The following is a 13,708-nucleotide window of genomic DNA, read 5'->3' as shown; positions in this document are numbered from 1 at the left end:
AGTGCAGATTTGAGGGTCATCTTACTGTATAGAGACAGTAGATACACTGCACATAATCATGTAACGATCACCAAAATCAAGACAAGGAAAAAGTCCACTCCTTGCAGCCTCTCCTCCAAATTTCTTAATTGTGCCATTCATAATTGACATTTCCTTGGACAAGACCCTCAGGCATGGCAATCATTTTCTGGTTCTGTTCCTATGCTTTTGCCTGTTACAGAATATTATATAAATGAATCATACAGTATGCAGCCTTTGACGTTGACTTCTTGCACTTACATAGTTTAGATTCATCCATGTTGCTGTGTGTACCAGCAGTCATTAATTTTTATTGCTGAGTAGTATTCTATTTATTACATGTGTTTATCACTTTTTAAAATCCATTTACCACCATTTAGGTTGTTTCCAGTTTTACAAATAAAGCCACTATAAGTATTTGATTACAGGTTTTGGAATGAACATAAGCTTTTATTCCTCTTGGGTAAATGCCCAGGGGTGTTATTGCAGGATTAATAGTAAGTGTATGTTTAACTTCACAAGAAACTGCTGAACTCTTTTCCACAGTGGTTGTAACATTTTGAATTCCCACAAACAATGTATGGAAGATCAAGTTGCTCCACATTCTGCCCAGGACTTAATATTGTTAGGTATTATTTTTTTCCTTTTTAAAAAAATCGCAATAGTTATTTTTATTGATGAGTAGTGATACTGTATCTCATTGTGGTTTTAACTTGCATTTCTCTAATGACCAGTGATGTTGATGTTGAGCATATTTTTATGGACTAATTTGACACCTGAAAGTTTTCTTTGGTGAAGTATCTGTTCAAATAGATTGCTAATTTCTTTAAAAAAAAAGTGTTGTTGGCTTTCTTCTTGTTGGGTTTTGAGGTCTGAGGTATTCTAGATGTTTTCTGTCAGATTTTTTTTTTTTTTTTTTTTTTTTGCAAATAAATTCTCCTGTCAGTAACTCAAAATAAAAACACCAACAGAAACAAAAATAAAGTACTAAGATTTTGATTTAAGTTGCATTGAATGACTAACTTTGGGGAATTGGTATCTTCACAATATAAAGTCTTCCTACCCATCAACACAGCATCTTTTCACTTATTTAAGTCTTCTTTGATTTATTTTATCAGTGTTTTACAGGGTACAGCATATTGACTCTGCAATATATTTTGAGAGATTTATAACTGTTTTATTTTTTATGTTATTTTGACTCATATTTAAAATTGTATGTCCCAATTGTTCATGCTTTGCATATATAATATATACAGTAATTGATTTTTTATGTATTGGCCTTTCATCCACTAACCTTGTTTTTCTACCTCAAGTCATCCATTCTACATAATGCAACCATACTCGCTTTTCAAAATCTAAAGCTTTGTGAAATAAATTTAATTCTCTGTTTAAAATTATTCAGTGGTTTCCTTATTTGTGGCAGGGTAAAGTCTCATTCTGTCAAGACGAAAGTTACTACTTCCTTCAAGATAAGCTTTTTGCTGATTTCTCCAGCTTTATCTACAGCATCATCATCATATTCTCTCTGACACACACACACACACACACACACACACACACACACACACACATACTCTCTCTCTCTCTTCCCGCCTGTTCTGCCCAGAGGCAATTAGTTTAATTTCTGGTATGCATCAGACTATTTTTGTGGCTTTAAAAAAAATGTTTATACTTGTTATTCTTTCTGAAACACACCTCTTCATAGCTGCAAACTTTTTGCCAGTCTCCCTTCTACATATACTTCAGACAATGCGCCAGTCGCTGTTCTAAGCATTCTGCCTGTATAAACTGATGTAATTCTACAGCAACGATGAAAATTTACTGTTTTTATTATCTCCATTTTACAGATGAGGAAACTGAGAGTGTAGTTTATACAATTGCCCGAAAATCACAAGTGCAATAAGAAGTGTTAGAGCCATGATTCAGATCCATGCAGCCTATAACCAAATTCCATGTTCTTAAATACTAACTTATTTTAGTCCAGTTTCTACTCTGAACTGCCTTTAAATTATGTGCTTAATAAATTGTTCCCATTTAAATGAATTAACCCACTCTCGTGTGCCTTCCTCTCTCATATGCCTTCCTCTCTCATATTTCACTGAAAATTATTTGGATATAGTTAGCAGCGATTCCCAAATCACTTCATCTAAAAATATTCTTATATTTCAACCTCTGCATTACTTGAATAATCTTCAGAATTTGAAACTGTCACGTACTACTTTCTTCCTTAAATTTTCTACCTTTCTGGTGCACCTTTGCCAGTTAACTTTTCATGATCCTCTTCCCCATTTCCTCTTAGAGACTGGTGTTTTCCCAGGCCACAATTTTCTGTCACTTTACTTTCTACTTTTCTTATATACTTCCCCTGGATACCTTTATAAATATTGAGTTGCCACGTATGACTTATAACTTATATGGGTAACTTCTAAATACATATCACTGATGCAGACATCATTCTGAACTTTACACCTGTCTACTTGATGGCCTATAGAATATCTTCCTTTTAAGATCCCATTGGTACTCCAAAGTTCAGCCACTTCTCTTCACTTTACTCCAAATCTCCTCCTCCTCCAAAATTCTCCAATTTTTATTAATTTTAATTCATTGTGGTTGCAATATTTCTTTATTTTTAATGTTTTATTTGGTTGTTTATTCTCAAAGCCCAGTAAACTATAAAATGACACACAATAGGAAATAATAAATGTAAATAAATAAACTAGTAATAAGTTATAATTGAAAAAATGGTTTTTATAAGTAGGCCACTCAATTGCCTGTATGGTATTTTAGCATTTAAGGTCGTTATCTGTTATCTATAGGCTTCCTCTCCTTTTCAATAGGAAAAGTACGCATAGTTTATTCTTAGAATCATCTTTTAAACTTAAAACTAAAATCAGATCATGTGTGTGTGTGTGTGTGTGTATATATATACACACACACATTCTTTTTTCTACAATATAATCCAATGTATAAAATAAGAAGAATATATGTCAAAACATCTTGTGCATGATGAATACATATAATTCTATCAATTTAAAATAAAATAAGATAAATATATGTATAAGATAATTACATACTAAGAGAAAGTATAAAAATTCATTCTGCTATGCCTTTGAATATACTCTATTTCAAAACTTGCTTTTTAAATTTTAGATTTTTAATTTTTTACTTTGTTATGGATTTTCTCTGCTCATAAAGTAATAAAAGTAAATTATTTTCTCCTTAATCAATGTTTAAATTAAACTGGGCTCCAAATGATCTCAAGGTTTGTTTATTTTTGGTTTAGTTTGTTTACATTTTTGTTTTGTCTTGTTTTGTTTCACTTTTCTGCTTTATGTTTGCTCTCTCTTCTCTAGCTAGTACTTTCCTCAGAGAAAAGTCAAAAGAATTTTTCTTGTTGGTATCCACTCTGCATCAACAGATTTAAGGTCTAACTCTGTCAATACTCGAATTATTATTTATTGACAAGCTACCTTATAATGTAGCAAAAACCTGTTTTTATTTGGTGTTCAGATCAATTTCTTTTTTTTTTTTTTCTCAGTAAATTGATCAATGATAACCAGTTCGGAGTAAGTGGAACTTGCTGATTTTCTAGCATCCAGCATCCACATTCACAAATTCAGAATTATATCTTTAAAATAATAAGGATATGGAAAAACATGTGAATTGACTGTCGGATTGATCAACTTTCTCATAAACTTTTTTAGCAACAAGTTTTATATTCTGCATAATATCAAAGAGCTACTACACATGGTTGCTTTGGTAGTCTGGCACTACAAGAGAAAAGCTGAAGTTCACTGTGAAAGATTATTTACCAAAGTGAAACAGTTAAGAGAAGCAGAAAGGGATAGATAGATACACACATACATACATACATAGATATCCATGTGCCAGATGTTCCATAAACAACAAATAAATCAACAAATAAATCAATCAATGACAATATTTGTAGAGCAGTAATATTTTTGTTTGCAGCTATCTTACTTTGTGAAAATCTGAAGGATGCGCATATATAAAAACAATCAAAATGTCCTAATTTTCTGTAAGCACTTGATTTTCCAGAAGCTGCCAAAGTAATATTTGTTAAACTTCGTTAATATAAACCAGTTCTTGATAGAATGTGTTCAAGATGTATATTTTGTTCTGTAATGAGATGTCTGACAAATACCAAAATGTACCAAATATTTTTATTTCCCTGATCTATGTTTCAAATGCCTTGTTTTAATTTGAAACTTCAAATATTATTTCTTACTAAAATAACATGAAGTTTTAAATTCATGATTTATAAATAATGTTTAAAATAGTATTAGCTAAGGGAAAATATTTGCTGTCTTCATGGAAAAATGCTGGTGTACAGCATAAGCAAATGTTCTTGTCTGAGGAGTTAATTTTTAAATGGTTCCACATTACCCCGAAGGAGATATTATTTTTTCAAACTTCCTTTGTGTTCTAAATCTCTCTCCTTAAATAATTTTTGATCCATCTGTTAGGCTAGCTTCTGAATTGCCTGGACAATAAGCCCCGGGTGCAACTGATGAGTTTCTTTGCACTATTTCTTTATAGTTTATGCCACTTTTGAGGGACATGGTATCAAGAGACCTAAATTGTTCTAGAATCCCACATTTTGGCCTTTGCCTTCTTATGGTGATGGTCTTCGTCAGGATATAAGCAATCTGAATCCTGTGACTTAGATATTTATAAAAAAACCCTCTGCTTCTTTTCAGTATTTGTCATGGACGGACACTTAACCTGACTGACAAGATACCAAATCTTCCACTGCCAAATTTCTCACTGATCCCTTCTTTCTGTTCTGGTCAATTTCTGGTAGCTTAATTCTTTTCTCCTGCTGAGAATACAGTTTCCTACCAAGGTTTTACCTTCATATTTGTGCCTGAAAACTTTACCCTCTTTTCTAGCCACACTCAGTGTCAGTCTGTGGTGCGATAAAGGAGCAGAATACTAAAAACTAAAAATATTTAGGAAAATGGAGAATACAACTCTACAATAATTATATATAGAGAAAGATAACTAAAAGTTTTATGTAATCTACATCTAAGAACCATTAGAAAATTTATATGGTATATGATTCAAAACAATTTGGGGAATTATTATGAAAGATTATTAATACCCCTATATATTTATTTTAGTTTATATAGTTTATAAATGTGACATTCTTAATGTCTTGTTTTCTTATTATTTGTATCCTTCTTTTGAATGTAAGCTTCATGAATGTAGAGATTATTTTCCTTACTGCTGAATTCAACAAACCCACAGCTGTGTTTGGTACATATTAGGCACCAAATGAATATCTGTTTAATTCATAAATAAAGAGAAGTACATGATCCACCTAAAGCATATTTTTTATTTGACTTTTATATGAGCTAACACATCTGACTTTGTCAATTTCTTCTAGGAAATGAGCTGTGTCTTTCTATCCATAGCTGTTAGGGTTGCTGAGACCATGGTGAGGATCAACCAAACTACTACAGTAACGGAGTTTCTCTTCTCTGGATTCCCACAGTTTGAAGATGGTAGACTCCTCTTCTTCATTCTGTTGTTTGTTATCTACATATTCATTGTCATTGGGAATCTTATTTTTTTTTTGCAGTCAAGGTGGATACCCGTCTCCACAACCCCATGTATAATTTTATCAGCATTTTCTCATTTCTGGAGATCTGGTACACAACTGCCACAATTCCCAAGATGCTCTCTAACCTCATCAGTAGGCAGAGGATCATCTCCATGATTGGCTGCCTCTTGCAGATGTACTTCTTCCATTCACTGGGAAATTCAGAGGGGATTTTGTTGACCACCATGGCCATTGACAGGTACATTGCCATCTGTAACCCTCTCCACTACCCAATCATCATGACCCCCAGGCTCTGTGCTCAGCTCTCTGCAGGGTCCTACATCTTTGGCTTTCTTGTGTTGGTCCCAGAGATTGCATGGATTTCCACACTGCCCTTCTGTGGACCCAACGAAATCCACCAGATCTTCTGTGATTTTGAACCTGTGCTGCGCTTGGCCTGTACAGATACGTCCATGATTCTGATTGAGGATGTGATCCATGCTGTGGCCATCATATTCTCTGTCCTGGTTATTGCCCTTTCTTATATCACAGTCATCACTGTGATCCTGAGGATTCCCACTGTTGAAGGCCGCCAGAAGGCCTTTTCTACGTGTGCAGCCCATCTTGGTGTCTTTCTGATGTTCTATGGCAGTGTGTCCCTCATGTACCTGCGTTTCTCTGCCACTTTCCCACCAATTTTGGACACAGCTATTGCACTGATGTTTGCAGTTCTTGCTCCCTTTTTCAACCCTACCATCTATAGTTTTAGAAATGAGGACATGAAGATTGCAATTAAAAAGCTTTTCTGCCCTCAGAAGATGGTTAATTTATCTTCAGATCAGTGCTAGCTCATAGGCACCTTTCACTGTGGATGCTACTGTAACCCAATAAACCGTATAATTAACATATAATTCATCCATTGTTACACTGATATTTTGTGTCTCTTTATCCCTGTTCTTTCCATGTACATGTATATCCTGCTTTCACATGTCAAATTAAGATAGCATGGACTACCTGTCTAGACTTATACAGGTAGGTAAAAAATAGAAAGGAAATATGAAGTTTAAGCCATTAAACATAATTAATATATTTTATGAACGTTAATTTATTATTGGTATATAAACATTTTATGTAAATACTTATATTACATAAGCGTTCATAACAACTATGAATTATAAAACATAGTAGTTAAAAGAATCAGATCTGTAGAAGACGTTAAGGTTTGTATTTCAGTGATGCCACATATTGCTTTGTGACTTTGTAACATGTCTGCATCTTAGTTTTATCATCTATTGGCATAAAAGTAATATATTTTAAAAGTAGGACTTCAAATGCTAATATGAATATTAAATGAGTTACTCCATGCAAGTGCTTAGAATATGCATAACACAGAGCATGTGCAAAGTAAGTGTTATCTGTTAATATCATTTGCAACTAATTACTATATTTTGTTATTGATGCTTTAAAGAAATCTCTAGTAAAGAGTGATATATTAAAAACAAAAATTCATACTTAGGAATACTTAGCTATGATTATTATTTACAGTATATTTGTTGTCATTATTTATCTGGAGCTGAGTTGAATTCAAACTTCATTTACTTTGACTGCTTTGGTTGAATAAAATTATTTGGTTAAAAGTAGTCTCCAGCACATTCTGAAGTGATAGATAACAAAAATATATAGCATTTGAACTACATTACTCTTGTTTTCACTTTTGCTGCCTTTAAAATGTCTATGCATTACCACTAGAAATTATCTAAAATTCAGTTTAGATTTGTGTATTAAGATAACAGTTTAAACACACATATTTAAATTTTCTTCCTCAAAAAATTCAATGGAAATAAAACAGTCAGGACTAGATGAGCTGTTAGATGACTTAAGCACTGAAAAGTGTAAGGCTATAGTAATGTACATTAAAATATGTATGAGGTTACCTAAAGATCTTCATGATAGCTATGTAAATACTCTGAAATATTGTATATCACTTTCTTTTTTTTATAGGAAATAAAAGAATTTCTATTTATATCAAAAGTACCAGTTGGTTCTGTTTATTGGACAGTCCAGGAATGAACAAAAATATATATTGAAAATTTAACAGCAAAAAGCAAAAATCAAAATTCAATTAAACCAAAGCATTATCTATCCTAGGGAAAAAGAGTTCCTTCAATTGACCCCCAAAGTTAAAACACTTCCTCAGGTATGAGTACATGGGACCCAACTGAGGAAAATACTTATCTGCCTGGTGTTGGACAAGAAAATTGGGGAGGAGAGCCTAGAAATTAACTGGATGAAAGTCTACATAAAACCGATAGAAAAAAATAATTAAAGCTTGGAAAAACAGAAATTGAGAACCATGCTCTCCTTGAGAAATCTGGGTAGAGAGAATGGAGCCAAAGTACAAGTGAAATTTCCTAGTCACAATGGAGTTATCCCCTGAGCTGTGTTCAGAGAAGGGCATGACAAGTAAATCCTAAATTTACAAGCCAGAGAAGTGAGGAACTACCCAGGTAAACTGAGGCTACTAAAACAAAATGAAAAAGCACAACTTTTTAGCACAATAGCAATAATCTATAACTAATATTGAACTTCGTGGCAGATATTTCCATATTTGCTATGCACAATTAGATATTTGACATCTTGGTTTTTTTGTATCCAAATATATTCTCTCCTCTCTCTCACACACAAACACAGATTGTCTTCTTTAAAAAAATAATTTTAGTTTTGCCATATACCATACATATTAAAAGCATTAATTTTGTCAAATGCATAGCCCGATAAGTAGTTGGATTACTATAGTTAAAGAGAGAGAAAGAGACTGAGAGAGACAGAGAGGTTTGGGAATTGAAAGTCAATGCTCTTTCATTACATAGACTAATTCTAATACACGAACCATTAAAATATTTCCTATTTAAAATTTTGATGAGATTTGTGAAGACAGCTATCAGAAAAAAATGTTGGCAAATAAAAAATACAAAATTTAAAATACAATGGAGATAGTGAAGAATATATTAAATACTACAGAAAATTAAATTAATGATTTGTAAGATTGCCTGGAAGATATGTCTCAGAATTTAGAGAAGCCACATGAAGAGCCAAATATTATCTGCAAAGAGAAAAAGACATATATGGATAATGTATTAATAGATACTACAGAGCAAAATATGATTACGGGAATTCTAGAAAAAAACAAACAAAACAGAGGAAAATAATAATTAAAATTAAAGGAAAATATTTCTGAGCTTGAGAATGCTTGAGTCATGGGATCAAAAGAGACTGTTTTATATTATACAAAATCATTGGAAATACAATGTGGTCTGTTGACATTTTTGAATTAAAAAAAACTACAAGTTAGATAACCAAAATAGGCTCCCAAATCATAAGAAGCAAAGTTAGACAAAACTCAGAAAGTATGTCTTCCTATTTGAGAACTTGATACATATTTCCAGAAGAAGATGACATGATAAAAGTAATTAACTTTGAAAAAAATGAGAACTTTGCGATTTCAACAGGTCGGTGGATGAAGCACATGATATAAATAATACTCTTGTAGAAAAGATGAGATATTGATCTTCAATAGAGAAGTCAGCAGAACCAGTGTGAGTTGTTCAAGGTAGGAAAGACCCATACATACTCACGGCATGAGAAAAGCAAAAAAAGACATGGTTTCCTCACTTTCTTCAGTATTGGCACTAAATCCCCAGTGACGTGTTTATTATGAAATGTCCTTATTGTCTGTAAAATAGCTTTTCAAGATGATCTTCTGGTGTCAGTATATTTTCTTCAAGGCTTTCCAAATCTGTGTGTTCATGTAAGAAGGCCAGGACCATGTCAAAACTGCCCTTTGCCTAGTACACTGGTAGACTCAAGAACAGCTGAGACAATCATGAAAGTGCTGGAGAAAGAAGCTTACAAATTTGGGAAGATGAGTACTATCAGGAAAAATATATATATATATTTATTGACAACTTTGATCTGAAAATCTAACAAAAGGAGAGTAAGAGGGGAAACTTTCTGTTAATTAACCCCATGAGAGAAGATGATTCACTTCAGTGCAGTGGAGGGAAAGAATCCTCCACAGAGCCCAGTTCCGCTTCCTGTTATTCCCTGGATGCCCTGTGGAGAGACTATAAATCCCTTTTTGAAGAGGCTGAAGCAATATCAAGGATGCAGAGACTGAGGCAGGCTGAGGAGTCCCTGTATCTTTAGAAAGGTGAGTATAGATGACTCAGTCATAAAGAGACCAAATTAACTCACCATGCATAATCATCATCATAATCGTCATTTCATAACCTGAAGACCTTATTATTAAAGAATTTAGAACTTTGAATAAGGGTGGAAGGCAAAGATATTTACAGGAGGAAGCTCTATTCAGTGTGGTTCTGGGCATGGGTATATATGAAACAGCATGCCACATTTATAATGCCATTTTCTGAGAGATCATCTAGTCAAGACTTGATTGGGGCTCTCATTAGAACTGAATTGTCATACTTCCCTTTTCAAACAGTTCCCAATTTTCTTTGTTCACTTATTCATGGCTGTCTTGTGCACTTAATTATAATTGTACCAAGTGGCTGAGTTTCAAGTTAATGTATTTGATACCTACCATCTCTACATGTTAACTGTTGTAGTCACTATGTTGTAGTCACTATGAGGGATAAAAGACATTCACTGTCCTGAAGGAGAGACCCATATTCTAGAGAAGGTAAACAAGTAAGTTGATGATGGATCCTGACGAAGGCTTCAATACAGCATAATGGCATTCAACACTTCCAAGTGTTTCCTATATTCCTGACACTAAGGTTTTAAAATACATTTACACATATTGGTAGAGGCAGTCAACTGTATGTAGGTTAGAGTGTGTCTCTAGAGATACAGTGCATAGATTTAAACTCTGACTTTGCCCTTCATTAACTGAGAATTTCTGGACAAAGAACTTAACCTGTTTGTGCCTAAGTTTTCTCCTCTGTAAAATGGGGATAATCATTTCACCTCATTGGAGCATTAAGACCATGAGGTGAAAAATATATGTAATGTGCTTGGAATAGTACCAGCAACTAGTGAGGCAATAATACTGTATACTATACTATATAATTCTATTGTTATTATAAAATGTTTAGCCATTCTCAGGACCTCATTAACCAATGTTAATATTTTCTCAATTTTACAAATGAGATATTAAAGGCATAGAGAAGCTAAGTAACTTCATGTTAAGTCACAGAGCTGGTAAGCCATAAAGAGAATTTAAATGACAGCAATTTTTCCTCTGGCATCTAGACTTTTAACCAGCAGTATATATTGCTTTTGTGTGAGAAGAGGGTGCAAAGGAGGGAGGGGTATGTTACTTTAAAGTCAGAGGAAGTAGTGCAAACAGGAGGGAACTGTGATTTTAGAAAGCAACATGAACAATGGGATTGCAGGGGAGAGAGGAGTGGGAGAATGTTAGCACGTGAAGCTAGAGAGAGTTAGGAGTCAGATAGTTGGTGTGAAGCTTATGAAAAGAGATTGGTTAGAGAAAAACATTTAGAAGTATTAGCAGTTAAATCCTGTAAGTGGATGAGATCACTAAGGAGCATATAAAACTATAAGAGGTTGAAGTGGATGATAGGAACCTGGGGAAAATAAACTCTTGGGAAAGAGTTTAAGAAAGACAACACAAACTAATATAAGAGAGAAGAGGCAGAATGAGAAAGAAAACACAAATAAAAATAAATAAAACAGAAGCAAAAGTCAAAGCTAGAACTGCCTTTAAAGCCATCTGGAGATCACGTCCCTTGAGAATGGAGTCGTGGAAACAGAGGACCAAAGTCTCAAGCAGGAGTAAGGAAAAGTGTCAAGTGCCAGAGAGGACTGGATAGTTTCCATTAGTAATTAGCGGGGCACTGATGAATGTGATCAGAATAGTATCAGTATAATGCTCAGGAGAAAGCGCACAGCAGTGTTAAAGGAGAACAAGAAATGCAGTGAGGTAGATTGTATCACTCTTTCCAGAAGTTGCCTGTCAAACACTGTCCAAATCTTTCTACAAGTATTTACTAAATCCTACAGCATCCTTGTTAGATGGGTACTATTTTTAATCCCATTTTGCAATTGAGTACCTGAGACTCTGAGATATTAAGTAATTTTCCAAAAGACATACAGGTAACAATAGACTTAGGATTTCAATGTCAACTTCAGCTTTACATTGTAACACCTTAGAATAGAGATTTTCAAAGAGCATGGGCACAATGGCCCAGTCGGGTAGGGAAAGAACATAATATAACTTCTATGATGTTTATTTGTATTCATACATTTTACTTTTAAAATTTATTATATAAGCTACACATATATAATTTTGTATTATTATACCATAATATAGTAAATGTATATGACTTATAAATGCAAATACTTGTATTAGACATTAAGCTAAAATAAAAATAATTTTAACTAGTTTTTTTTTACTGCTAAAACATTTGGAGACCCCTATTTCTGCAGTTGTGCCAATAAACAAGATGTACAACTAAACAACTTTGAGGAATAAGAAGAACTACCTTGAAGGTTTCTTTTTTTCTGACTTTAAACTAGTGTACATATTGTCCGATGTTTGATACAAAAAAAGTTGTATCAAATATGAAAAATATGAAAAAAATCAAACATTGGACAATATGTACACTAGCTTAAAGTCAGAAAAAAAATGAAACCTTCAAGGTAGTTCTTATTCCTCAAAGTTGTTTAGCTGTACATCTTATTTATTTTTTTCTCTACCTTCTCATGAGCTGGACTATGCCCTCTCTTCATTCACAGGTAGCCCTACTAGGAAATATGGAAAGCAGAAACCAATCCACAGTGACTGAATTTATCTTCACTGGGTTCCCTCGGCTTCAGGATGGTAGTCTCCTGTACTTCTTTCCTTTACTTTTCATCTATACTTTTATTATCATTGGTAACTTATTAATCTTCTCTGCTGTAAGGCTGAGCACCCATCTCCACAACCCCATGTATAATTTTATCAGTATATTTTCCTTTCTGAAGATCTGGTACACCACAGCCACCATTCCCAAGATGCTCTCCAACCTCATCAGTGAAAAGAAGGCCATCTCCATGATGGGCTGCTTCTTGCAGATGTATTTCTTCCACGCACTTGGAAATTCAGAGGGGATCTTGCTGACCATCATGGCCATTGACAGATACGTTGCCATCTGCAACTCTCTTCGCTATCAAATGATCATGACCCCCTGGCTCTGTACTCAGCTCTCTGCAGGTTCCTGCATCTTTGGTTTCCTTATCCTGCTTCCTGAGATTGTGATGATTTCCACACTGCCTTTCTGTGGGCCCAATCAAATCCATCAGATCTTCTGTGACTTGGTCCCTGTGCTAAGCCTGGCCTGTACAGACACGTCCATGATTCTGACTGAGGATGTGATTCATGCTGTGACCCATCATCATTACCTTCCTAATTATTGCCCTGTCCTATGTAAGAATTGTCACTGTGATACTGAGGATTCCCTCTTCTGAAGGGAGGCAAAAGGCTTTTTCTACCTGTGCAGGCCACCTCATGGTCTTCCTGATATTCTTTGGCAGTGTATCGCTCATGTACTTGCGTTTCAGCGACACTTATCCACCAGTTTTGGACACAGCCATTTCACTGATGTTTACTGTACTTGCTCCATTCTTCAATCCCATCATTTATAGCCTGAGAAACAAGGACATGAACAATGTGATTAAAAGACTGTTCTGTTTTCAAAAAGTGTTGAACAAGTCTGGAGGTTAATACAGAGCCACAGGTTCCGTTCCTTTGCTTTTTTTTTTTTTTTTTTTTTTTTTTGAGATGGAGTTTCACTCTTGTTGCCCAGGCTGGAGTGGAATGACATGATCTCAGCTCACTGCAACCTCCGCCTGCTGGATTCAAATGATTCTCCTGCCTCAGCCTCTCTAGGAGCCAGGATTACAGGCATGCACCACCCTGCCCAGCTAATTTTTGCATTTTTAGTAGAGATGGGGTTTCACTGTGTTCATTAGGCTGGTCTTGAACTCCTGACCTCAGGAGATCCAACCTCCTTGGCCTCCCAAAGTGCTGGGATGACAGGTGTGAGTTACCATGCCTGGTCCCTTCCATTGCTTTAATGTTTGTCTAACAGATTAGAACAT

General features: G+C 34.5%; 2 protein-coding genes across 2 annotated transcripts; both read left to right on the top strand.

Annotated features, from left to right (window-relative positions):
* Window positions 1–5,476: 5,476 nt before the first annotated feature.
* On the top strand, window positions 5,477–6,606 carry LOC113225291 (olfactory receptor 6K3-like). The gene is given in 2 exon segments (XM_026457038.1): window positions 5,477–5,603; window positions 5,606–6,606. Coding segments are annotated over 2 exon segments (954 nt in total). The 3' UTR covers window positions 6,433–6,606.
* Window positions 6,607–8,332: 1,726 nt separating this feature from the next.
* On the top strand, window positions 8,333–13,331 carry LOC111543993 (olfactory receptor 6K3). The gene is given in 3 exon segments (XM_023214400.2): window positions 8,333–9,794; window positions 12,365–12,997; window positions 12,999–13,331. Coding segments are annotated over 2 exon segments (948 nt in total). The 5' UTR covers window positions 8,333–9,794; window positions 12,365–12,382.
* Window positions 13,332–13,708: the final 377 nt, after the last annotated feature.

This window comes from Piliocolobus tephrosceles, chromosome 1, assembly GCF_002776525.5.
Source record: "Piliocolobus tephrosceles isolate RC106 chromosome 1, ASM277652v3, whole genome shotgun sequence".
NCBI classification, from domain to species: domain Eukaryota; kingdom Metazoa; phylum Chordata; class Mammalia; order Primates; family Cercopithecidae; genus Piliocolobus; species Piliocolobus tephrosceles.
Note: the sequence above shows the minus strand (reverse complement) of the source record. Positions and strands in the feature narration are given on the sequence as shown.